Genomic DNA, 26572 nt, shown 5'->3' with positions numbered 1-26572 from the left:
GCTAGCTAAGCAGTCATCTTTTGTATAAAATTATGGTCACATACTGTAAGCTTGTACTTGTCCAGCCAGCTTGAGAAATGGACATTAGCAATTCCATAGATTCATTTTTATTGTTGCACAACATGGAAATGTGTACACATTATTGTACACATTTGTATGTTGCCATTCATTGCACTATGCATTTCATTTCATTTTTTGTAGACAGAACTCTGTCAGTTACATATGCTGTGGAGAGGTTTTCATGTGGTGATACTCTGCCAAGGTGTTGATCCCTGTAGGTCTGTGACAAATCTCTGCTGCTGACAGACTTGATCTTCCTCACCTACAAAGTAATGCAACATTCTGTTCTGTTTGGGCTCATCAAACACCACCAACTATAACATTTCCCAAGTAAAATAAAGATAAAAAATTTCAGCATACTGCCTTCATTCATCAATGTTATTAAACTGACAATTTTTATGCACACCACTTATAATGTCAGTACAGGTGCACATTATAAGTGTCTGTATTTTCAGTAAGAGTTTCAATGTGTTTAATTTGTAGGAAAAAATCTGAAATTGGTATTTTCAACAGAAATTGAGTGAGCTCTCATTTGAGTATAGTTTAAAACAGAGGTACATGCATCAAAGAATTTCAGAACCTTATTTATAAAAGATGCACATGCAATATTTTTACATAAAAGGCTGAAAGATTAAAACCTTTCAGAGTGCTGCCTTTGTGAGTGAATGGTCTTGGTCTAAAATAAGTTTGTTTTTTTCCCCACATTTTCCCCCTAATCTGGAATGGCCAATTCCCCGAATTCTGGAATGTCCAATTTGTCATCATCAATGTTCGGTCCCATTGCACAACCCCCACTGTCAATCCGGGAAACCCTTTTAAAATCACATCTCGCGTAACATATTTTTGTTTTATGTGGCAGATGAGATATTAAATGGGTTGTAGTGTAATGTTAAACTGTAGAAAACCATATTGCGGTTGCAGAAAGGCATCTGAGAGAAAGGGGGCAAGCAAAGAAAAAAAATTACAAAGGTGTTTTTTCCTTAGTTAATGCATTTAAGTTCATATTCAGACATCCATAAGTATCCTTGGTTTATCTGTTGTAGGTGTTTCAACAACCTCAATATTTCATAATTAAAATCACAGTTTATGATTGTAATTGTGATAACAGCTGGATTAAAAACAGCTACTGCCACTGTGTACTTGGCTTTCTGCTTTTAGCTCAAAGTGATGACAGATTGCAGAACAGGTGGGGATGCTGAGTGAAGACTGGATTTTTGCAGTTTCTTTGCATTCCTTTTCGACCCTCTGCACTACAGAAGACAATCTCAGCCTTCCACCTCCTGATGTTACATGACTGACTCGCTGGTTACCACACTCATGCTAGGATTAGTGTGAGTGGAAGCGAACACAGTAATAAGACATAACTAGCATAATAATTACATGGTACATGAAAACAATCGAAGATTATAATAATGGTAATGAATTTACATTATCTCTACGACACAAGCATAATAGGACACTGTACACTAGCTGACCTGTAAACAAACAGCACCAACGATCACTATTGTGGTGGCAAGCTAACCTAAACACTAACAAGTAACACATATTGGCCATCATTTCATTTGCAATACTGTTCCTAATGACAAACTGAAAAAAGACAATATTTCCACTGACTTTGTCTTACAGTATAGGACCTAGCTCAGAACAACACTAGCGTTGCTGGATATCCTAGTTATAAGCTTGCTAACTTGCCAATACCGAATGACAAGAGCGAGAGAGAGCGCTGTTTGTATCTATGCTGTAGAGTGGGGAAGTAAGAAGCAGCCCAAATTAATGAGCTGTACAGCTATCTAGATAATACAAGGAACATTGACTTAGTAAGTTGTTCATGTAATGTTAACATTCATCCTGCACCCAAACAACTTACCTATCGATATGCACAATTAACGTTAACAAGTCGAGTGAACAAGAAAAGATAGCCGTCTGCTTTTGGGTAACATTCAAGCCTTCAAATTGATTTTGATAGCTATAGAACTTACACCAACCAGAAATATATGATAGGGTGCCTTCAAATGCCTCAATGTACGTACTGTTTTTCCCAACGATTTTGTACCCGCACGGTCTGCATTGTGTTTTATTGCCAATAGCACTAGTGATATAGATACAATTTCTCTATTAGTGATGTGCAGTTCGTGAATCCTTTTGAACGAATATTTGAGGTTAACTGAGTGTACTGAATCCCTAGTCTAAAAGATTTGTTCCTTCCTCTTTGCAAACATGCGCGCTGATTAGCTTGCATAGCAGCTATAAGTCTCCCACCAGTGGATATTAGATATGCAGTCTGTTCACGAAGCAGCCTATCACAAAACTGTATCAGCAGTAAGTTCATGACAACAACTAGCCAATGGCTGAAATGCTAAAACTCTCGAAGCACCTCCCACTGGCCATCTCGGCACAGCTGACGATGTGGGACAATGCAAAAGATCCGGTGACTATGAAGATTCTAAACTCCACCTACTGACCTGATGTACTGTTGTCAAGTTCCTCAGTTCACCAGTTCGTTCGGACTCAAAGGAACTGTGAGTCCTCAGTTCACCAGTTCGTTCGGACTCAAAGGAACTGTGAGTCCTCAGTTCACCAGTTCGTTTGGACTCCAAAGATTCACTGACTATGAAGACCTGGTGACTGCCTGTTGCCAGAATCGCTAGTATCTCAGTATAGCAGGCTTGGGCTACATCCGCCATTGACTGTGACGATGCAAATGGAATCAGAGCGCTTCCGTGACATTGTTATAAACAATATTAAATATTATTTTGCTCATCTACCTGTAATATTATTTTATATTTATATTTTACATTTACATTTATTCATTTGGCAGACGCTTTTATCCAAAGCGACGTACATAGGTTGCAGTTCTTTACAATGTTATCCATTTATACAGCTGGATATTTACTGAGGCAACTATGGGTTAAGTACCTTGCCCAAGGGTACAGCAGCAGTTTCCCAGCGGGGATCGAACCGGCAACCTTTCGGTTACGAGTCCTGCTCCTTAACCACTATGCTACACTGCCGCCCGTTTTTAGCAGTAGCATATTTTAGGTGCACACAATATATTGCAGTTCTTGTTTATCACAACTGCAATTTTACGTAGGCTACGATGTATTTAATGTTGACATCACATTTCCTTTTAACATTAATAAAGTCCTTATTAATAAATACTGACAAATCAACATAGTAGGCTACAAAACAAAACAGAAATGTGATACATAAGCCTATGCATCACATTTGTAGCGTACTATGCCTACATTAACAACAAATAAAAATACAACATCACTGACTGGGCCTACAAGTATATTAAAATGTTTGGGCTCGGTTAGTTCAAAACTTGTAAAACGAAGTTTTTCACTTCGGGCTCTTTTCTCCTCAGTGCTTTTTTTTCACAAATGACATGTACTTAGGCTATTATACACATTCAAATGTGGGGTTCTATTACCTTTCTAAAGACGAAGTATACTTTGCGGCTGCATGATTGTTTGAATAGCATGGTGCAGTTTCACGTAATGAATATTATGATTTAATTATTATTAATTTCATTGACATTTGGTTTCACACGTGCTGTTTTGCGGCAGAGCAGGCTAATAATGGGCATGATGTTTGGAACAATGTAGAGTAACTTTTAAAATGCAATAAAACTATTTACAGATTCCTGTATGCCGCCTGGCCGGGTATGGAAATGAACGAATCAGTGAGTCAAAGATTCAAATCATTTTAATGAACTGAACGAAAGGATCTGAATCACTAAAAAGAATTGTTTTGAAAACCACTATTCTCTATAAATCAGCTTTTTTTTCTTCCGAGTGTTCCATTGGCGGAGCAGCACGACCTGGACCTGTATATCAACCAATCATAAGCATGCAGTACATAGTTATGTATATTTTTTAAAGTGAATGCCTGCACTTAATTTGATAAAAAAAAAAGGTAGCTAAATTGCTTGTCCATTTGTCTGTCTCTAACATTATCATTTTGTTAGGCCTATTATTTGTCAATGAAAATTGTACTATATTTCGTCACAGTATTTATTTCCAAGGGTGCATTTTGATTTCGTTATCGTCTCGTTTTCGTCGTGGAAAAAGGTTCGTTGACGAACATTCTTCGTCACAGTTTTCGTCAATGAAATTAACACTGCTCTGTTAATAGCCTGCTCGAGTTTTGGTCAACTCAGTTCTGGGTTGAGACTACTGCTAATGCTATGCTCCAGATGCACAGTGACAATGCCCTTATCATTAATTCTCATGTCCCTTATTTGTCCAGCACTATAGTATGTCCTTCATGGTCATTTGCACTACTATTCCAAACATAGAGGTGACTTTGCCTTGTGGGTAGGTTATATACCCTGAGTATACTGTACTTCATTGTAGTTGTTTTTTTTGTCATTTGCACTGCAATGATAAACAACCCAGTGCAAAAGAATATTTTTAAATTAAATTAATGTCAGATTTATTTGACAAACAGCCAAAGAATAAGTCACATTCCTTCCACAGTTCAAAAGACACATATTACGTCTTTATACAGCATACAGTGCATGACACAACCTTTCTGGGTGTTATGGTTGTCAGTAAATGTCCCAAATACCAAAACGTGTTTTATTCCGATAAAGGAGCAGGTCCGATGTTCGTAGCAAAGTCAGGAAGGTTTATTTGCACAGCCGGCCATGGGAACAACAGTGTGGAGCAGAAGTTCGACAGGTATAGGATATAATTCTTTTTTATACAGTTACAGTAGGTACATTTACATATGAGTTACAATTACCAGAGGGGGTGCTGTTTTGGATTGGTTCTGTGGAGTTGTGCATTGCTAAACAGCTCTCTCTAATTGGGTTTCTCCTGAACCTTGTTACCTAATTGGCTCTGTAGGGTTCAAACTTTGGAAATGAGGTCCATATATGGTCATGGGGAACCCCGTGTTCCGGAGACTGTTATCATCAAGAGGCGCCGTTTGGCTCTGCTCAGATGTAGCGGCATCCCTTGCCTTGCCCTCCCGTGCTGCTCCACAGAACTGTATTATTAAATGTCTCCCAACACGGTCTCCCAACACTGTATTATTAAATGCATTAAGTTTAGACTACAGCTTGGAGTCCCTGGCCCTGAGAAGAAAACCTAAGGAATGTAGCTGGCTTAACATCTGTGTACTTGATGAAAGGTCACTGTAATGATTTAATTAAACAAATGCAAATTGATTAAAATGTGACAAAAATGCATTTGCCTAAAATTAGACTAAATCTTCTATAGTTTTTGTCAACTAAAACTAGACTAAAACTAATAATTTAAAAGACTAAAATGTGACAATAACTAATATGCATTTTAGTCAAAAGACAAAGACTAGGACTAAATAAAAATCAGCTGCCAAAATTAACACTGACTGACTATGGCTTTGTGTCTACTGGTGGTGCAGCTGTCCACTTGATCTACAGAAAAAGATGTGCAATGTGACCTCTTATTTGACAGGCTAACCAGCTGATGTATCTTTCAATGGACATCACTCCAGTCACTTTTGTAGGATATAATGTTAATTTATGTAATGTTTTCCATGCATGTTACATATGCATATTGAGTAAGCATTGTCCATTGATTCTTTTGTTCAGAACATGGTGTCAGAATCCTTTATAAATCTCTTCGTGCCCAAGGCTCTGTAGAATGTGGTGTCAGTATTTGTCATCATAAAATAAACGTGGTGGAGAAGTTAATTGTGCTTGTTTCTGAGCACAGTGAACTGTACAACAAGACAGTTAAACTGTATCATAACGTTCATCATAAATAGGCCATTTGGAGTCAAATTGGACGGATCCTAGGAGTGTTTGTGTTTACTGCATGTCGTTAGCAAAACTAGCCTGTTAGCTAATGTTAACTATGCAACAATGTATAGCTAGCAAGATCGCTAGATGTTGCAAAAGCTGTTGTTATGGCAACAAAAGACGTTCTTAACTGCTTTTTGGAATGAACGCTGCCAGTGTTTTTTTCTACCTGAAAAAATGCTCTGGCCAGAGTTTTTCATCAAAAAAGATGCTACGTGTGAACACAACCTAAAAGTCTGCTTGTGACTCTAAATCAGTCTTGTGAATGTTATCCTAAAGATTTAAGGATTTGCATCACTGCAAGCTGCAGTCAGTAAAGTGATTCTGGTTTGTTTCAGTGTTAAAGCTGAAACAGAAAATGGTACATGAATGGAATTTCAGTAATGTTCAAACTGACTGTGTCATGAAAATGCACAAGTTCATTATGTAGGCCAAAATGAATTGGGCAGTTTATCCTGAATGAAGATCAAAGGCTGTATCTCACCTGCGATTGTGACTTTTTCACCAGTGATGAAATTTACATTTAATGTAAACTGTAATGTAACAGTGAAATGTGTCACTCCTGCACTTAGACTATGCTGACTATACATCTGGTTCAGTTTTGAGCAAGTTCGCTGAATTTCAAAAGCCGCATTTCCAGCTGTAGGTCAGCTTTACCTGAGGCAAGCTGCAGGCATTTTCACAGCAAATTGACCCAGACTGACAGTATGTTGGGATTCCCCAGATGTAATTTTAAGTTGATCTAGAACCCAGGTGAGTCTTGCAAAGTAGTACAGTCTTGTTCATATATTAGCAGTTGTTCAAACTGGAAAATAAACTCTCTACCTCCTGAGCTTTATATTTTGTAGCATCATGTCTTATGATCTCTTCAAAATATGAATAGCAAAAGCAAAATAAGCATCAGGATTCATCAGGATCATTCCTGGAGCACAGCTGTATGTAGTTTTTTTTACAGCAGAAACTTCAATTAAAAAGATTGAGGGAACAGTTGCTTGCTCCCACAAATAACTGTAGTTATCAGTAGTTAGCATGTAACAGTATTGATTGTTTTTCCATTTGTAGATTTTTAAAGGATATTTGACAGGTTAATGGTTATGTGGTCTATAATTTGACTTCATTTTCCCCAACTCTGTGCTGACTGGTGGTGAGCATTTGTTAGTAAGATGTTTCTTCCTGATGGAATCATCTTTGCAAAGATGTACATTACTTTTGTAATGTAGTATAGTCTAATAGGTGGTAACCCTGAAGTTATTACTGGGTAAAAGCTCACTGAATTTAGGTTAGTGTTTAATCTCTCACAGTTGTTAGTATTTCACACCAGATTCCCTGACCTTGGAGTAAAAAATCTGTTGGGTCATGACGTCTAACAAGTGAAATAGATCTGGATCAGTCTTATCAATCTTTTTAGTGCCAGTGATAATACATTTCTCTCAAACAATGTATGATTTGGTGTAGTAGGCTATATTCTTTTCTGGCTGCAGCTATGTTTGAATGTGTTCTTTAATGGACACACGTGTATGCCTTGATAGCTGTACCCTTTAAGAGTCACTATCCTAAAAGCAGAACATTCAAAAATGACATGAAAATTGCATGTTTCTGTTTTTGTAAATTAAATCTCACATGTAGCTGGGAAAAATACAGATTTTAAAATGGTAGTAGATAATAATAGTCATTTCTCTGGGTAAACATATATCTAATATAACCCCTGTCAGACAAGGTGACCCCTGGGACTTGGTCCCTTTGAAGTTATTTCCATGCTGGCTCTCAGGAAATGACACATTTATTTGGGGTGTGTTTTAATCCTGTGCTGATTAAACTCAGGTTTATCTAGTTTATCTACTAGTATTGCATGTGAGGTATGTTTAAGGCTTTAGTACAGAGAGAAGGCGGTGTGTATACATTTCTTTTGACCAGTAACAATAACTAAATAAATAAATAAATATGAACTATTCATATTATTGTTATATATTGTTGAAAATACAAAGGTTTGGTCAAGTTTAAGTATGATTTTATATGGTAGGTTTTGCCTGAACTACATGGTGTGTTAAAACAAATGTTTTCTTTCTGATATCATAACCTGGAAGCTTATTAGTCCATGCTTTGAACAGTAACACATGTCGGTAGGAAAAGGTATTCTGGTCAATAAACACAGATGCTAATTAGTGCAGTTTTTTCACATTTAAAAAAAAAATTACTGATGCTAATTCTAAGTAGTGAAAGTTTCCACCATTGGCCAAAGTGACACCAGTGGATAGAAAGTACACTCAGCAGACAAGACTGTTGTATAGTTATTAAAAAAAAAAAAGAAACTGTCCAGGTATAGGTTTGACATGCCACATGAGTGTACCACAGGGGGGAAACACATACTGGAAGGCATTAATGACAAACGCTGACTGCATGGAACCAAATACAGTAAATGCTCTTTGTAAAACTTTAGGATGTCCATTTTCTTAGTGACACCTGCAGTTGATAAGTGGAAATATTTCCCATAATGATGAAAGGAGTGAGTGTAAATGCTAAAATTAACTGGTGACCTTTGACATTCATGTCACTTGAGATTTACTCTTTAGCAGCAAAAAACAGAGTGAGAATTTTGAGAAGAATAGAAGAACTAAAAAAGATGAGACACGCTGCTTTTTGAAAATGTATAAATGTCTTCAGCTGAAACTTGCCATCACTAGAATTTGGCTTATTGTGCTTGAGAGTTAGAATGAAAAAAATAGGCTTGAAGTAATTTTTGACACTTGTAAACATGTGGTCTTCAGCTGGGTTTGGTGTTTGTTAATTTAGTCTTCTTCCTTTAAAAAGATAGATGTAGCCTAATGCATGCATATTGCTCGTGTATTGTTTGCAAAGAAATGCATTAATTTGGTTTTCCTCCAAGCTGCATGCTTCCTGCTTAACCCCCTGAGGGTCTTGGATTATGGTAGTACTCTGATCCACCTTTTTATAGAAAGATAAATGGATGAAAGTGGTAATTGAGTAGACAATTTAGTCACAAGGTGCATGTGTAGTTCAAACAATTTTTGTAACAAATTGTCATATCAATGTTAATGAATGATTCACATGTGAAATAGTATGCTGATGTTGCTAACAATTGTGAGTTAACACATAGGCCTTAACTCATCTGGCCTAACTATTTGGTGCAACAGGATGCAGGTCTGCCAAAATTTGATGCAGGTTAGCCTGCCATGTACAGTACACAGCCAGTAAATTGTACTCTGCTGTATCTTATGTTTGCTGTACATTATCATACATTACCTATGTACCTGGCAGACTTGTAATATAGCATGGCAAGCTGGTTACATGGGTTCTTGTATGACTAACTAGGTTACCTAGGTTTTACAGTATTCTAAAACTCCTTTGGACTAATTTTTCTGAAAGCCACACCAGGTCTTGCTTGCCAACCTAAATCATGTACTCTGTTAAAATAACATAGGATCAGGTTACACAAAAGAATCTAGGACATATTAGGTAGCATTGCATTGTAATAAGATATGTGCGGTTTGTTTCAGGTAATGTGTCCCTAAATTATTTGATCTAACTTCCTGATATCAGTAATTATAATGGTAGACCTGTTTTTACAGTTTTTTGTTCTTACAGACTTCAACAATATCTGGTTTAATGTGGCTTGTGCTAGATATCATATTGTATTTGGTACATTTTGTATGCAAGGAGGAGTTTTAGTGGAGACATATCTACAGTATGAGCAGTTTGAACAACAGTAAGTACAGAACAGCCAGAAATACAGTAGATTGGCATCAAGCTGAAAAAGAGCACAGGTGTAAAATGCATAGCAGTAAAAGCATTGTTCTGAGCAATTTCCATAAAAGCAACATACAACATTATAAAGTTATCAGAGAGCCTAGTAGGGCTGGACCCGAATATTCGGATATTCGTTCGTTGGGTAGGGATTTGTTTTTCAATTTTGGGATTTGGATATTTGTTTTTTTTGCTAAACGTAGGCTATCAATAAAGGCGGACTGCAAAATACTCAGCACATTCTTGTACATTCTTTTTTATTGCACTGTTAAAATGTGGAAATATATACCATCTCAGCTTGGGCACCTGACATCCCTCTCCCCTCTCCCTCACAGCAGTGAATGTCAAGGTGATGGGAAAGTAGCCGGTAATCGCCGAGCTCGTGCTTTGGGACTCGAATGGAGGGTCTAATTGTTTCGACCAACCCCTAGCAAAGTTTGACACCCACCCCCCCCCCCCCCCCCCCCAAAGCTTCAAATATATTACTCGCTGTTGGTTACTACCGAAGCTCCAGAGCCCAAAAAATGGTATTCGGGACAGCCCTACAGCCTAGTGACATGCTATAGTATGATCATTACCTTAAATCCTAGGGCCAGTCAGTGCTCTTCATGGGACCTGCCAATGATATGCTCAGTTGTCTCTTGCTGATACACGTAGGTGAGACAAACATAAGCGCTATGCTCTGAAACAAAGCACAAAGGGGTTGCACATTACTAGACACAAGAGGAGTGTGCAACAACATTGCCTTTCAGATCTAAGATGAGCCAAAATGATTGGCAAGGTATGTAGTGAAACTCACTCACATAAACTTTTTTAAGATGATGTGCAGTCTGCCGCAATTATATGTGAAGTAAGGAGCCTGGCACCCCTACTGGTGTTTCGCATGGTCTCCCTCCACTTATTAGTGTAGTCAGTGGTGTTATCAGAAAGATTCAGTACCTTCCAGTGACCTCCCTCTTTACTGTAGCCACCCTAATTTAAAAAAGAACACAAAAAATGCCTTTATGATTTCCCAGAGTCAGTTCCATTACAGCTGCTCTACACTGCTGCTTAAACTTATGAGAGGTACTGGGGATTGACTAGTTGGGAAATCACCATTGGGATTTTAGCATCTTTTCATCATCTGAAGTCATGATTGTCTTAATTATTTCACCTGATTGCCACAGTACTCTGTTGCACTGATTGTTACACGTCTCTCTTTGATGCATTAAAATGATGGCATCCTGTACTGTTATGTAGCACACTTTGTCTAGTAAGCAGGTTTGCAATGACAGGTCAGACAGTTTTGGTCCTCCACTGTGGTATCTCACAATGGAACTTTGCTACCCTTAGTTTTTTGAGAGACACAGCAAACACTGCTTCATCTTGACAGCTCTGAGACAAGCAAAGCAACCGTGTCATGGCACTCACAGATGAGGATGGGCAGAATTAGGGCAAGAAGAGCCCTGTCAGTACTGTAATTAATGCAGCATCCGACAAAGGTGTGATGCCCAGAGAAGCCTGTCTTGTGTTCCTCTCAGAAATACCCCTGCTGAAGACTTGGTCGGATCTGGTTTATTTCCTGTATCTTTGCTGAAACATGTTTTAAGTTATCAAATAAGAAGCCTATCGCAGTAAGTCATCTCTTATAAAATTATGCTTCTCGTATTATTTTAAGTACATATTACAAATTGTTGTACATATTGTTGGCACAATATTTCTGTGTCTAGGTAGTGAACTAGTTATCCAACAAAGTCTTCTGAAGAGTTTGCATAAACTTTTTTTTCTCTTGAATTTTCTTTAGAAAATATTTAGATGACTTTCTTGTTTCTGTGAATCTGTGACAGAATATGTAATGAACTATGACCTTTAACTGTGACCCTGATATTTCTCAAACATCAGAACACGTTGGGAATATGTGTAATAGTTATCACCAAGCATTTGGAAAGGCATACATAACATTTTACATTTAGTCATTTAGCAGCCGCTAAATCATAAGTATCACAGTCTTATACTAGACGTAATTTCATACCAGTTCATGATTTGTTAGATGCAGCGACAGCAGAAAGTTGTTGCTTCTGCATCATTTCATGGGATATGTTATATTACTGTGTGGATGACGGTATTGTAGTAGTAATATATAGTATGGTATGGTAATATAGTAGTAATATTTAATATATAGTAATATATAATAATTTCAGGTATTAACCTTTTACAGCAAGAGTCTCATAATTGCAATGTTGTCATACATATATGGAAATGTGAAATAAAAAAAGGAAATGCCTTTGGTTCAAATTTTTTTCTAGTGTTTAAGCTGATGGAGACAGGCACATTGGTTGAGTTGTTTTGTCACACTGGTTAAACTACAAAATGATATCACACTTCAGAGAAATGAGGGCAGTGCAGACTCCGTTTGGGAGGAGATTGTGGGCAGGAAGGAATGGAGGGATGCAAATTGGATAGATGATAAGATTTTATTTATCCAGATCCAATTGATTGATTGATTGATCATTATACATAGTTACGTTCAGCATGTCCCCTGAAAGAACATTAAAGCTAACAAATGATCCAATTACATTTCACAGCTAGCATGCACAGGCTGTGTATGTTTTAGGGGATACATTAGAAAATCGTTACTTACCAGGTGAAATTGTTTTGCAGATGGTTTATTATATAATGCACAATGTGTCATCTGTAAAAAAAGGTTTCACCCTGCTTGTCACAGAAAACTAGTTCAGTATAAGAACTAGAAAAGTAGAACTGCTGTTAATTTGACAGGTTTTGCTTTTCAAATTTAAAATTCTCTGAGACTTTATATATAAAATCTGTGATAACACATAAAGAAGAACAAAGCATAACTACTCCTATATAAATTGGCTATTCACAATGGTTTAAATACAGTACAACCTACAATCAAGTATAGAGCCCTTAAAGGGAAATCCTAGGTTTGTGGGAACTTCCTTCTTGGCACTCTGATTTACTTCAGTAAAAATGATGGGGAGGCGTGTTGCCTTGGAAAAAAATGGCTACAGTTATTTCAAAGCCAGATGGCAGTTTGAGTAATTGTCTTCAATATCTAATAATGAGAAAAAATATCTGTAGCTTGGTGACTCTACAAGCTTTTGATTTGTTTTTGCCCCTGGTGGTGCATAATGCATTGGCCTTTGACAGAAAGAGCACAACAAATTGTAGTTATTTCAGTGTTTGCAAATTATTTGTCCACCTTAGGACTAAATCAATGCAAGGAGTTGCAGCAGAAAACAAAAACATTATTTCTGTGCTAACAATGCATCAGCAGTCATTCTGTTCATGATTGCCAACTCTCCTTATGGAACCTAATGAAGTGTCAATATATAATAAATGGTAAGCCTCTTCCTAATGATTCACTTTTTGCAAACTGTACACTCATTCAAACTATTGATCAAGTCTAATACAATGTTAAATGTCTGTTAACTCATTCTATGATTAGCACTTGCCTTTGTTCAGTCCTGATATTTTTTGTTACTATTCCCTTTTTCTAAATGCTGAGGAGTGTCCAGAAACCCTCCCTTTAGTATCTGTCTATGCTATTGCTTGGTAGATGGAAGGTAGTTGGCATTATGTTGGCATTATGTATAGTTGGCATGGTATGCTGCTGTCAATACAGTGTACTTTGTCATTAAAATGTATTAAAAACAAATGGCTACTTCCTTTATGTTGTTCTTTATCTTCCTTTATATTATTCCTTATATTGTTTTCCTGTTAAAGGCATATCCCCAAATGATTTTTTTCTGGTGCTGTTCAGGACCATTTTTTGTGCCTAGATAACTAGCTAGCTTTCTCCTGCTCATCCCAGATCACAAAGATCTTGTTTGAACATAAAATATACCTGGGAAACACATGCATCATTACAGTTTTACAGCATTTCACAATGTTAATATTTTGTGAGGGGAACGATAATGGCCAGGGGCATAATGGCTCTTTAAAATTAAGGCTCATTACCAACAGCATGATGTAAGAATTCTCTCTACCTTGAAGTTAATTTCTAATGGACTGATTTGTTGGATAGGCTATAACACTGATAACCTGAAATGTTCCACCTGGAAGGGCTGATAGTCTCTTATAACCTATGAGAGCTGACAGTTATGATGTACTATATTCATTACCAGAGCATCCCAGTGCTTTGCACAGCAGGTGTCAACCCTGTGCACCAATGGGCTGGTGTACCATTTGACCACCAGGAAGCATCAAGTGCACGTATCTCTCTGGCTAAGAGGAGAAAAAAATGAAGCCTGGAAGATTAGGCTGAACCAGGGGGATCCAGGCAAGACAGGGAGAGATGTGTAATCTGCTGTGTGTCCATGGTATATCTGCTGGCACAAGCAGCAGCCACAATGTTGATGCAAGTTACATCCTGTCTTCCCCCAAGCTTCTGCATAGCGGTCAATCAGCCCCTTATCACTGACAGACAGGAGCTCAAATCTAACAATCTTGGGCCATTCTTCAGCTTGGCTAATTAAAGATCTATATGAAGGAGGGAATCACAAACACTCAGCACAACTGAACTGATAGGTGCTGTATAGTACTGATAGGACATGGATAAACTGCTCTCTCATATAAAGATATAGAAGCAGCATTTATGTCAATTTATTCATGAAATCCTCTCCTTGGATGTAAGTAAGGCTTTTGCCAACCTGATAGGATATTCTTGGGTTATGGGAAGGTCATTTGCTCATTTATGGGTCCTCTTAGGTGCTTCTTTTTTGATTTGCTGGCAAGCAGTTCAGTGGCACCCAGAAAAGAATGGATTCTGTTAAGTTTAGGCAAGGCCTCTGTTTTGGGATTTGAATGTTCTGTTAATAATACACACTTCCATTACGTGCCATCACGTCCAGTTTTAGTGTGACATGGTCCCATGCATGTGTTAAGCAGGGTTTTGATTGGAAATGATAATGCATGAAATCACAGAGATGTGACTCCATGAAGTCACTGGGAATCAGTCTTTCTTGCCCAAGGATGAAGAATTGCTGACTCGTAACTTATAAGAAGACATCTTGGTTGAAAAAGAATCTTGATTATATATCTACAATATGCATTTTCTAGTCTATCAGATTTGATGTCATTCATGGGACTAAAATAGTGGCAGTGTGAAACAGACAATACTTTTGTATGTGTCAGAATGACTGCTTTTGACTGTAATAAGATTATACTAATTCCAATGGTGTGTGCTTAGTCTTAAATTTTCATTTCTAGATTCCAGCACATAACAGAAAAATGCCCTCTAACATTTGGAAACAAATGCTGTTAAAGATTCTAAAGGTTGCGTTGTGTACAAGTGCATGTTTTCACCAAATGGCAAGTACTGTATTAACAATTGAACTGCTGAGATTTTGCACATAACATTTAAAAATTAGTTCAAATGTAACAAATATGTCAGTATCGATTAAACATAAACATTTGATAGGAGTAACTACATTCCTATACAATGGAAACATCTGACCAGCCAAAATGTAGTTTCAATGAATAATTATACAAAATGCATTGCAACTGTAAATTAAGTACAATTTTTAAAAAGGTAAATATGAATAAATATGTTTGTGTACATAGTATACTGGAAAAATATAGATTATTCCAACTGTAACTAACTGTAAATTTACTGTAATTGTGCATTGAATATTGAATTCAAACAAGTGGAGATTGTCAGCAAGTGGAGAATGTCAGCAATTACAACATAAAAATCAGAGATGAATACAAACAAAGCTGTGAAATCTCAGCATTTACACAGGTTTTACAGGCTTGTATTTCCTATGAATTTCTAAATACTGACTGTAGTTAGGAAATGGGAAAATATAGGGAGTGGATATTATATTGACAGCCAGGTTCATTTCAAATTTAAAAATACAGCGGTTGATGGATGCCAGGTGTAGTACCATGTAATAAAGGCCAGCTAGCCGAAAAAATTGGATGTTATTTCACAAAATAACCAGACAGAATTGGATAATATTGGCAACACTTGACAGACAGAGGCAGAAATAAGTAGCTGTCATTTTACCTGTGCTAGGTTTAAATAGAAAGTAATTACATTTGTGTTTGTTTGCAACCCTACATGAGCGTGTTAAAATTTTAAATTGACTGTCATGCCTGTTCTAGTTCTAATACATAAGCCACATTTTCATATTGCTGGAAACACACAAAACAAAAAATAAGTTTATCGTATCTGTCTATAGCAATATATACATGCTCTCAACCATCTGTATTATGACTGTTTTCTTGAACTGCTTTCTGTTTTTTGACTACAGATAAAAATGAGCTGTTTACAGTTTCAGACATCTGAAATATTTTCATATATGTGAAACATTTTATATGGTCCCTCACCAATAAAATTAACCCCATTAGTCCAGGTTCTTTGCTAGAACCCAATTTTATCCAGCTGTATGTATCAGTCATAGTCAAAGGAATGAATAAGGTATAACACAATGACAAGTGATGAGGTTGTTCACATTTAAAGTGGTTTACTTTATTTTAAAACACTGATTGAAAATGCATTTAGGGGTCTGTATGTAATGAGACAACAATGTCTTCCCCCATACCATTGTTAAACCATGGAAGGAATACCATTACAGCTGAATAGGTAGTTGCATGCAGTTGGTATTTCATTTTATCAATACCCTACCAAGATAGCCATGACATACTTGTGCATTAGATGTGAGGATGGCACCAAGTGCAAACATCTCTCTCGTATACAATAGCGCCTTACTGTGCAACCGTGTGAGAGCAAGGGCGAAAGTACATGAAAAAAACGGTCCCCCAGTCACCGCTAGCACACATACATGCCACTGCAGTACATAAACAGGACAGGTGGCGAGAACCAAGCAGTCACATGAGAAGCAAACAGGCAAGAGTGTATCGAACATAAGCTCATACACTGAAGTTATGTGCTGTTGCACCTTGGACTCCCTGACCAACAGAGGGTCCTGTGACATCCAACAAGTAAAAGTGGACAAATGTGTGTGTGAAGCCCAGCTTGCCGCCACACAGGTGTCCTCCATTGACACCCCTTTAAATAAAGCCCATGAAGACGCAACCCCTCTAGTGGAGTGAGCATGCAGTCCTACTGGGGGTTCCATATCCACACTCTTATATGCGAATGCAACAATCCAATGAGCCAGCTGCTGTTTCGACAGAGATCAGCCTCTCACCTGGGGTCCGAAACATACAAACAGCTGATTACACATCCTTTGTTCGATCCAAGTAGCATCGGAGAGCACGTATTGGACAAAGTGTATGAAGCCTTTCTTCCTCGTCCAACCTGAATGGAGGAGGGGAGAAGGCAGTAAGCTCAATGATTTGATTACGAAAGGGGGTGGTGGCAACCTTGGGTGTAAAAGCCGCATTAGGATGTAAAACCACTTTCTCTCCAGCCGCCGAAAACTGCAAGCAGGATGGGTGGATTGTGAGTGCATGTAAATACCCCACCCGTGTCACCGAAGCTAACCAAGTCAGCCACCATGTCCTGTCTCGGACAGGGTGGAGCTTCATAGAATTGAACTATATTTGAAAAGGTCTCATACGTAGCAACCCAACTGGGAGCGCCACTGTTGCTGCTGCCATTACACCCAGTAGTCTGGCAAAGGTGAGCTTTTACACGCTGGCTCTGCTGGAGTTTCATTGCACAGGAAAGGATAGAAAGAATTCTCTCCTGAGAGAGACGCACCGTCATTGATCTAGAGTCCAGCTCCAAGCCCAGGAAGCGGGAGGCCTGGATCAAATAGACCGGAGAAGCTGATGCTGAGTCAGCATTTGGAAAGGTGCTTTCTGTAGAGATTTGTTCAAAACACGCAAATCCAGTATTGGACGGAGTCTGCTGTCTTTCTTTGGTACAAGAAAATAACAACTGTAAAACCCCTCATTTTGGTCTGATTGTGGAACCAGTCTTATTGCCCCTTTCTCTACCAGCATGTTTATTTCCTGTTGCAACACTGGTGCTTGCTCTTTCGGAACCACGCCAATGAATTTTGATGGACGCCATGCAAATTGCAGTGCGTAGTCCACTGTGACCGTATTCAGTACCCACTATGGCACTGCAGTTGCACACCATGCTCTCGTACAGGCATAGAGCCGAGCTGTTTGACTGTGTGAAAGACAGTTCAATGTTATATGAGGGGGGAGACAATGTATGCCCGCTCATAACCATTATTCTGTGAGGATGAGGGCTTATGTTCACGTGGCCCCTTGTGACTTGTGACAGGGGGACGTGGGGAACAATGTGGTTGTGTACTTGTGCAAACATTATATCTCATGTAATTTTTATAGGAGAGTGATAATGAATTCCCTTTTGTCTGGGGGGTAGTAGCGACGTCAGAAAGCGGAGTTGAGGAAACCAGTGCGCCTATCTTCAGTGCAGTTTCCTCGGGTCCTGTCTCCCTCTTTCGACTTGTCTCCGGCCCGCGGCGATCCTTTGTCTGGAGGGCGGTGTGGCTGCTGATGCTGCTGTTGTGGTTGCTGGTCCGGCCGAAACCTGTTCTTGCTCTACCCCCTGTGCTCTATTTGCTGGTGGGCAGGGGGAACTGGAGGCTTAAAGTTACCCGCGTCCTGCCTCTGCACTCCCTGTGCTCAGCAGAGAGAGAATGAGAAGCTGGATGTGGGAAGGGGTTGACCTTCACCTGGCATCATGGCAGTGAGAGCAGCTTGACTTCTCTGTTCGGCATCGAATACAGCCGTCATAATACCCAGGTGAGCAAGCTGAATACGGGCAGCCCCAGGATTTCCTTACCTCTGCATGTGCGTCAGGGAAGAAAGGAAGTGGACCGTGGGTAGTGGGCACGGGATCATCGTAGAATTCCCCATCCATTAGAGAGACTCCTCAGGAGTATTGGGGTTGGGCAGAGGGAGGCAGTGTTTAACGGCAACCCTGCTAGCCACTTCCTGCAACTGTGTCCCAAGCAACTTATTGCCTCTCTTAGAGGGGATAGTAGTGGGGCTGTCCTATTTGGCCGTAGAGAGCTCATCTCCCGAGGCTGATAAAGATACACAGTCATCCTCTGAGCAGAATGACAATACATATTTAGAACTTGGGTCAGGGGTGGTATCGTCCATGAAGACCACCGGTTCCAAGCTCGGGGGTCGAGCTCGCTTGGGGGCAGGGCGTGTCGGAGCCAAGGCGCCAGCTTGCCTGTGGTCTTCCTCGTCCACAGACACCTCAGGAAGGTCCTGCACAGAGCCCACTTGAGGGCTGGTGGCTTCTTCTCTGGCGGACTTAGCTTCTGCACAGTCCAAGTGCACCAAACGGCACTGGAGAATTCTGATGTTCATACAGGTGCAGTGGTTACAGTTGGTGGAAACGTCGAGGGCAGCCACCACATGTTCTCGGCCCAGGAAGAACACGAACAGTTGGTGTGTGTCACCTTTCGCCTTCCCCCGACCACAAGGGCAAACTCTGGACCTGTTAGAGAAAGATGTTAAAAGCAACAAATCTACTTAGCTAGGCAACAAGTTAGCTAGCTAGTAGGGAACAGAGGTAGCTGGCTAGCTGGCAAGCGAGCTAGGCAGCCTCCTCGAGGCAAACATATACTGGCTTCACCAGCTGAAAAGAGCAGTTAAGCCGTCGAGTATGCAAGTCTGGAATAGGCAATGCAAGAAATCAATGTACGTTAATACAACAGAGTGATACGTTCAGGAGAAGCGCGAAGTTGGCAAAGAGGAAGTGATAATGTCAGTCACAACAATTATGTAATGACAATATTGGGGGTGGGGCCCAATCAGTTGCTGATGCTTATGTAGCCATTCGGCGGGATTTCAGAGTGACTTCGTGATTGGTCAAGCCTGGGTCGGGTTTCCCCATATGTGGTGATGTCGAGTGAATGATTGAAAGGGAGCCCTTCCATCTTTACAACCTGACTGAAAGTATTTTTAAGTATCAGGGCTTTTGTGTGGTTTGACTGTTTTTCCTTGAAAGGAAATGGTTATGGAAAGGTTTTAGATGTCTGAATAGCCCAATTTTAGCATTTGCGGTTTTGCAGTTTCTGTGGTTGGCTTATGTTTTTTTTTACAAATCAGGGATCAAATGCTTCCAAAACAAAATCAGTATTGGATGTTTATTCATTCAGCTTTCAACATATGCATAATTTCTCTCATTTTGTAATTATTTTGTGTTTGAAAATTATGACCAGATTGTAGTCCATGTTTCTCTCACCATTATCATATTTTCTAACTACAAGTTAAGCAGTAAAGTGAAGCAAAGTGAGTCACTGGCACCGTGCCTCTACTGTGCAATATGACAGATGATACAATTTAACGAATGTCAAATAAAAAAAGTATTTCCACATAAATAACGCATTTACAACAGGCTATTTCAGTTTTAGTTTCTGGTTGAGTTGAATCCATACTCTAGGAATACCTTATTTTACACATTCCTAAACTGGGAAGACATGATTATGCCAGTGTCTGCAAAGGTGAGCAGGCTTAGGGAAGACTGGAGCTAGTGTAAAGAGATCTGATTTGGCATAGACTGAGAGGGTGGACAGTTTTTAGGAAGGTTAAACTGGTGTCAAGCATGGCTGGAGAGTGATGTGACTCATCGTAGCTGGAAGAGGCAGTGTATAAAAGCATCCTTTTAGAACTTCAGGAAGCAGGCTCCACAGAATTGGCTGAGATGGCTCCTGTTTCAACAATCAAAGGTGCAATTTTGTTTCCATCTTTGTTGAGATTAAAAAAAAAAAAAAAAGCCAGGCAGTTCATGTTATGTGTTGGGATGAAAGCTGTGTGAAGATTGATTATTTTTTGTGTGGTTGATAATAATAGATTTTAAGTTTTTTCTTCCTTTCGCTGTGTCTGTACTGCAGTCATCATATGCTGCATGAGTGAAAGCCATGGTATTTCCTCATTAGCATTACTTTTTTCCTAGTGTGGATAAAGTAGGTAAAGTAGGTCATCTTATTTTCTGAATTATTTGATGTCATGACACTTTATGTTAAGAATTTCTGTTCAGTTTAAATGAGCAGATCATGCTGTATTGCTTATGTATGTATTGTATTACTCAAAAAAAAAAAAAAAAAAAAAAAAACGTGTATCACTTTTGAGCAATCTGAGACCTCCGGTGGTATTGAGACTTCTCATGTGCATGTTGCAGCATTTTCACACACTGTTTTACATGTCTTTTTCTTTACAATTTTCCTTCACTAAATGCATTCAACAAAAAAGATGCAACAGAGCACTCCTGGACCCAGCATACCAACTCCAGTTTGGAATTATTTAATACAGCAATTAACAGGGTTTCATGTTTTTATTTATTGCATGATATTTTATATCTATATGATATTTTATATTCTGTGGACTTTTCTACCGAGTATTTTTAGTATCTCAGCCAATTCTCCCACTCTACCCAGCTTAATTAGATACATTTTATTCTATGGATGAATCTCTCTAACTGTATTGTTTCTCTTCATTTGTGTCACACTCCTGCAGCAGAGATTAATTTTGAAAATTAAATTTGCAATGCAGTGATTGAACAAATGTAGGAGATGAATGAGAAATCAGCTACTGTTGTGCATATATCCCCTTCTGTTCCGTGAACATAAGTTACACTGGTGTCAAAATAACAAATGTCTTTTCACAGAAACAAAACTTTGTCTTTATTTTTATGAGCACTGTTGCATTTTCAATTTCTGGTCTTGTGTTTAATGGACAAGAAATGATATTTCTTAGTCTTAACACACTCTAAAATAACGTTTTGATTGTTAAACGTACAAATGCCATTACCCCTGAATTAGCTGCTTCTATTGACTTTCCCCATTATCATTTCCCACTCGCTCAGTCAAGTAGCTGCAGAGATGAAATGCTTTGCTAAGGACTGTAATTCACAAAGACTGGGTCCTGGAAGCTATTCACTGGGTACAAAAGAGACACTTCCAAATTTTATTTATCTGCTCTTGTCCTCCTTGTTTCTGCTCTTCACTCTTCTAACACGGAATTAGCCTCTACATTTACTGATCCACGTAGTATACTGGATCAGCAGGGAAGAATGGCTGTTGCATATTATTTGTATTTTTCTTGTACCACAACAATGATTTGTCTGTCTTTCTGTGAGTTGTGGGTTAGGATGTAGTTTATTTGCAGATAGGAAGGAAAAACTGGCTGTAGTGCCAATGGCTTGCCCATGACAGGTTCTCAGCATCTTAATAAAGGCTAGTCAGGAAATTTAAAAGCAAAGGCAAATATGCTGCTTCTCTTAGATAAAGTGCACAAAATGCCAATCCTCAATTGTCTTGAATCTGAAGGCAATACGGAGAGCCAGCAGCTACCAGGTTGTAGACATGGCAGTGGTATCTATGCTGTTTAAGAAAATCTGTCAAATGAGACTGTTACGCTTGAAGAGAGTGATTCTGCTCCACATCCAATTTGCCCTTGAGGGAGAAAAGAAAATTGACATGTATACACTTTTGCTGTAGTAGTGCATTTGCTCAGTATTATTTGCTCTTATTGGATGTAGTTTCTTGTAAGTCTTTGGCAGCTGACTCTTACTTCTCTCCTAACCAGTGTAACTGTGCCGACCTGAGTCCTGCCAGAATCTTGTGCCTGGCTGACAACAGCAGTACCTGGTCTTTGAAACTTGAAATAGGAGTGACATGAATGGCTTCACAAACACCTAAGCAGGAATGCAAGTTTTTAGGCTTCTCTATTCTAGGTTTAATGCAAAAGATGTGATTGGTAACTATCTAACATGAAGAAATATGTAGTTAGCTATGTTTTTTATTACTCCTTGTTAGAATGGCAACATTTGGAGGTATGAAGCTAACACTTCTCTCTGTAAAAGTAAAGTTATCATAGCTATCATTACTCATAGCTGTCGATACTCATAGCTATCATGCACCAATGTTGTGACAGCACAAAAATGAATGTTTATAAGAATAAAAGAGGTTACAAGGCTATTTGAATGGGCAGTCCTTCAATTGATAAATAGCTATACCCTAAGTCCGTTTCCCCCAACCCTGCTCCTGGAGGCACACTGTCCTGCATATCTTCTATGTATCCTTCCTGCTTGACTAAATCAGGTGTGCTCAGCTAATCAAAAGTGCCACTGATGAGTTCAGTCAGGTAGGTAGAGCAGGGATAGATAGAAGATATGCAGGACGGTGTGCCTTCAGGAGCAGGGTTGGGAAACGCTGCCCTATGTAATATACAAAATCTTCACATTACATTACACTGTTGCCATTTAGCAGACACTCTTATCCAGAGCAACTTACATCAGTCCCTTTTTTTTCTTATAGTGTTATCCATTATATACAGCTGGATATTTACTGAGGTGAGAGTTGTACCCTTGGGTTAAATACCTTGCCCAAGGGTACAGCATCAGTGCCGCAGTGAGGAATCGAACTGGCAATCTTTCGGTTATGAGTCCTGCTCCGTAACCATTATACTACACTGCCCCCCTTCTATAATTTCCTTCTTCCTGACAGTTTTGGCATTGATGGACACAACATCATTGTGCAATTTTCTGCCCTCTACCTTGCTAGTAACTAGGTCAGCACCAGGTGGTTGGTCATGGATCTGGATTTAACTGTTTGTACTCAACTGGGTGATGCCACACCCTGACTAGTGAGCCTGGTTCTGTAATGATGGTAGATGGCAGCTGTCCCCTGTTGTGAAGGTTTGTCTTTTTTGTTGTCAGGATTTATGAGCGTGTGATAGACCCCCCACAGATGGACCTGACCCCTGGGAGCGGAGTGTGGCTTGGGCAGCACAGCCATAAACACGGCCTGTTCAAGGTAAGACCATGTGCCTATGATCACACAGACTAAAGACTGAGGAACCCAGGAGATTCACCCTTATAATTCATTCCAAACTATGATTAAATATAGGTGATCCAACACTACAAAAAACAAAAGACACGTTACAGCAATGCATGTTATACATCAGCATTTATATTTCACTGCTCTGTTGAAAGATATTAATCCAATGACAGATGTTTTATTTCTTCTGAAACTTTCACATAATTGTCATTTCCCATAAGCGTTCGTTTAATGTCTTCCTAATGAAACACTTCGTTCCATTCATCTCTAAGGAAGTGAGAGATTTATCTTTTTAAAGCACAAAACCACTTTGGTTTTTTTTTTCCCTCTACACACAAAACTTCACCCAGTTAATAGGCTTGTATAAGAAAAAGGAGAAATAAGCCACTGTAATTCATCTCACGCAATGCAAGACTGAGAGGAAAGTGAAAAAACTTAGACTTTAGTTGAGACAAATTGCTAGTTAATGGTGCTGTATTTGCCAGGCCAAGTTAAGTCTTGTACAGGGAGCTGTTTTCTTTTTATTTGGAATGGTTTTCTAACAAGAACATTGATAGGACTGCAAGAACTGGAAATTCTTGATCTCAATGTACAACTGATTTGCTACCACTATAATAATGAATAGATTTACTTGCAGGGACTGGTTTGTACATCCTGCAGGGAGATTGTGTGCATGAAACGGAAGTGGAGGGGTAAAACCATGTAGCCATCAGGGAGAAGTTCAGTTATTGTTTTGCACAGCCATTGGAAAAGCGGTGCATGCTGTAAGGGGAGTGCAATATCTGAAATTATCCTTTCTAGCCTTTTCCTTTTCAAGCACTTGCAAGAAGAGGAGGATTGCCACTATTCTGAGATCAGGAGGTGTGATAGGTTCTATGGGACCCAGGAGACCTCACCCTTTATGAAAGGGGGGTTTTTCAGAGTGAGAGATTCAGATATTGATCAGATGTAGAAAGCATAGTGAGTATGGAAAGGAGTCTCACATTGTGCTGGGGTCCATTGTAGGAAAAGTGCTGGAGTGTGTGGAAAACCTCCTGGCCAGACCAAGGATAGATCCAATGCATTAATGCACCCATTACATTACATTATGTTACATCATTTAGCAGAAGCTCTTACCCAGAGCGACTTACAAATAAGTGCATCACTATGGTAAGAGTAGACATCATAAGTTATTACAAGAGGTCAGTAAGGTACAAAGTTAAGTGCTAGGCTAGTGTGGAGTTTTTTTTTTTTTTTAGCAGTCGATAGGATAGATAGACATTTACTGTATAGGGAGAAGGTAGGCTACAGCTACAGCTTGAACAGATGAGTTTTAAGTTTTTTTCTTGAAGGCATCCAGGAAGTCTGTTGTCCAAATCTTGACTGGAAGCTCATTCCACCAGTGTGGAGCCAGTACTGGGAAGAGGCGGGTTTGAGAGATGCTCCCCTTGTATTTCGGGACATGGAGGCGACCCGAGGTAGCAGAGTGTAGCACTCTTTCTGGCTTGTAGGCCTTGATTATGTCCTGTATGTATTGGGGGGCTGATTCGTTAAGTCCCTTAAAGGTTAGTAGCAATTGTCTTGAACTTCATCCTCGCTACAACTGGTAGCCAGTGGAGGGACTCAAGGAGAGGTGTCACATGGCCTGCTTGGGGAGGTTGAATGTCAGTTGGGCTGCTGCATTGTGGATGAGCTGCAGCAGTCGAATGACATACGCCGGGAGGCCGGCAAGCAGTGAGTTGCAGTAGTCCAGACGTGACAGGATGAGGGTCTGGATCACCACTTAGGCTGAGTATTCGGAGAGGTAAGGTCTGATCTTCCTTATGTTGAATAACAGCAGTCTGAAGATCCAGTGAGAAGTCACACGATGACATAATGAAGTCAGATCCTCAGCTTTTGCGCTGTCCAGCGGAATGTTGGAGCCACCGAGCAGAATTGCTGGTACTTCACTTCTTTGCAGGACACTTAGGAGCATGTCTGCCTCTTCAAGAAATGCTCCAAGTGGTCCTGGTGGTCTGTACACTACAATGATGTACAGATCAGAGGGGGGAGAATGCAGTTGAGAGGGCTGCCAATGTGGCTGTGTTCTCTGGGGTGATCCATGTTTCTGTAAGTGAGAGGAAGTGTAAGTTCAGAGAGAGCGCATAGGAGTAAATGAAATCGGCTTTCTGGACTGCCGATTGGCGGTTCCAGAGACCATATTTAATAGCAGAGGTAACAAAGAGATGTCTTGTTGGGTACATTAAATTGGGGTTACTTCTCTGTTTTGTGGCATGCAAAATGCGTTGTTTTTTGTGATTCCACCGTGAAATGATTATGGTGGTAATAGGGTGATACATATTGAGAGTAAACAGATTGATACATAGGAAGAGAGGAAAAGGCAAAGAGCACAGCAGATAAAAACAAGTACGAAGAGTGAACAACAGAGGATACTTATCAGGGGCTATCCTTCCTCTCTGTCCTTCCTCCATGGACTCCCGCAGATAGGCTCCCTTGTCTTAGTGTGACCGAGTCTTTGTATGGTGAGGCTGAGGTCGATGATGCTCAAAGCTGCTGCTAAAAGCTGCCACTTTGCCCTGTTAGCCCTTAAGTACCTAGGCTAATGCTAACACAGCTAAGGATGCTAGGTTCAAAAGAGCTTCAGCCCACTCCCGAGTGTGAATAGCTCCAAAACCCCCGACTGATTCATCAAGTCACGTGATGTCAGCAAAGCGACTTGACAGCAACCAGTCAGCTAGAACAATGGAATCAGTCTAAATACAAAACATTTAATTAAGATAAATTACCTACGCGGATTAACAAGCAAAAAACCTTAAGATACTGACTAAAAGCGAGGAGGAGAGATGCTACAAGCACAACACAGCTCAACAGACAGCAAATAGGGACTGTAGATAGCAAAAGAAACTATACTAGATAGCAAAAAACCGGCTGCACTTACTGGCTCCTGGAAACTGACGATGAATTAATCTATACACAAAGTAGATGCACTAATGGAAATTAGATTTTATGTAGATATTTGATCTGTCTGATCTGATGCAAAACTGGTGGAGAATAGGCAGAAAAGGTTTAGACTTCTGGGGCCCTAGTGCTCAATTTGGAATAAAGGGGAGCTGTACAATGCTGACAGTTTACATTTGAATTGGGGGGGGGGGTATGCATTGGGCTAGTGTGTGCTTAGAGAAGCTTAGGAGTATATGAACTAGGCATTAGGGGGTGGGGGAGCTTAAACATGATT

The 26572-nt window shown here is 39.6% G+C and overlaps 1 protein-coding gene across 1 annotated transcript in view; it reads left to right on the top strand.

Moving 5' to 3' along the window:
- The window catches only part of LOC118781819 (protein kinase C-binding protein NELL1-like), a 172543-nt gene that overhangs the window by 43370 nt on the left and 102601 nt on the right, over positions 1-26572 (top strand). Inside the window, exon 5 of the mRNA XM_036534911.1 lies at positions 23238-23334. Coding sequence (XP_036390804.1) covers positions 23238-23334 — 97 coding nt within the window. The remainder of the gene's footprint in view (positions 1-23237; positions 23335-26572) is intronic.

Source organism: Megalops cyprinoides, chromosome 8 (assembly GCF_013368585.1).
Source record: "Megalops cyprinoides isolate fMegCyp1 chromosome 8, fMegCyp1.pri, whole genome shotgun sequence".
Classification (NCBI taxonomy): domain Eukaryota; kingdom Metazoa; phylum Chordata; class Actinopteri; order Elopiformes; family Megalopidae; genus Megalops; species Megalops cyprinoides.
The sequence above is the reverse complement of the archived record's forward strand: the minus strand, read 5'-3'. Positions and strand labels throughout refer to the sequence as shown.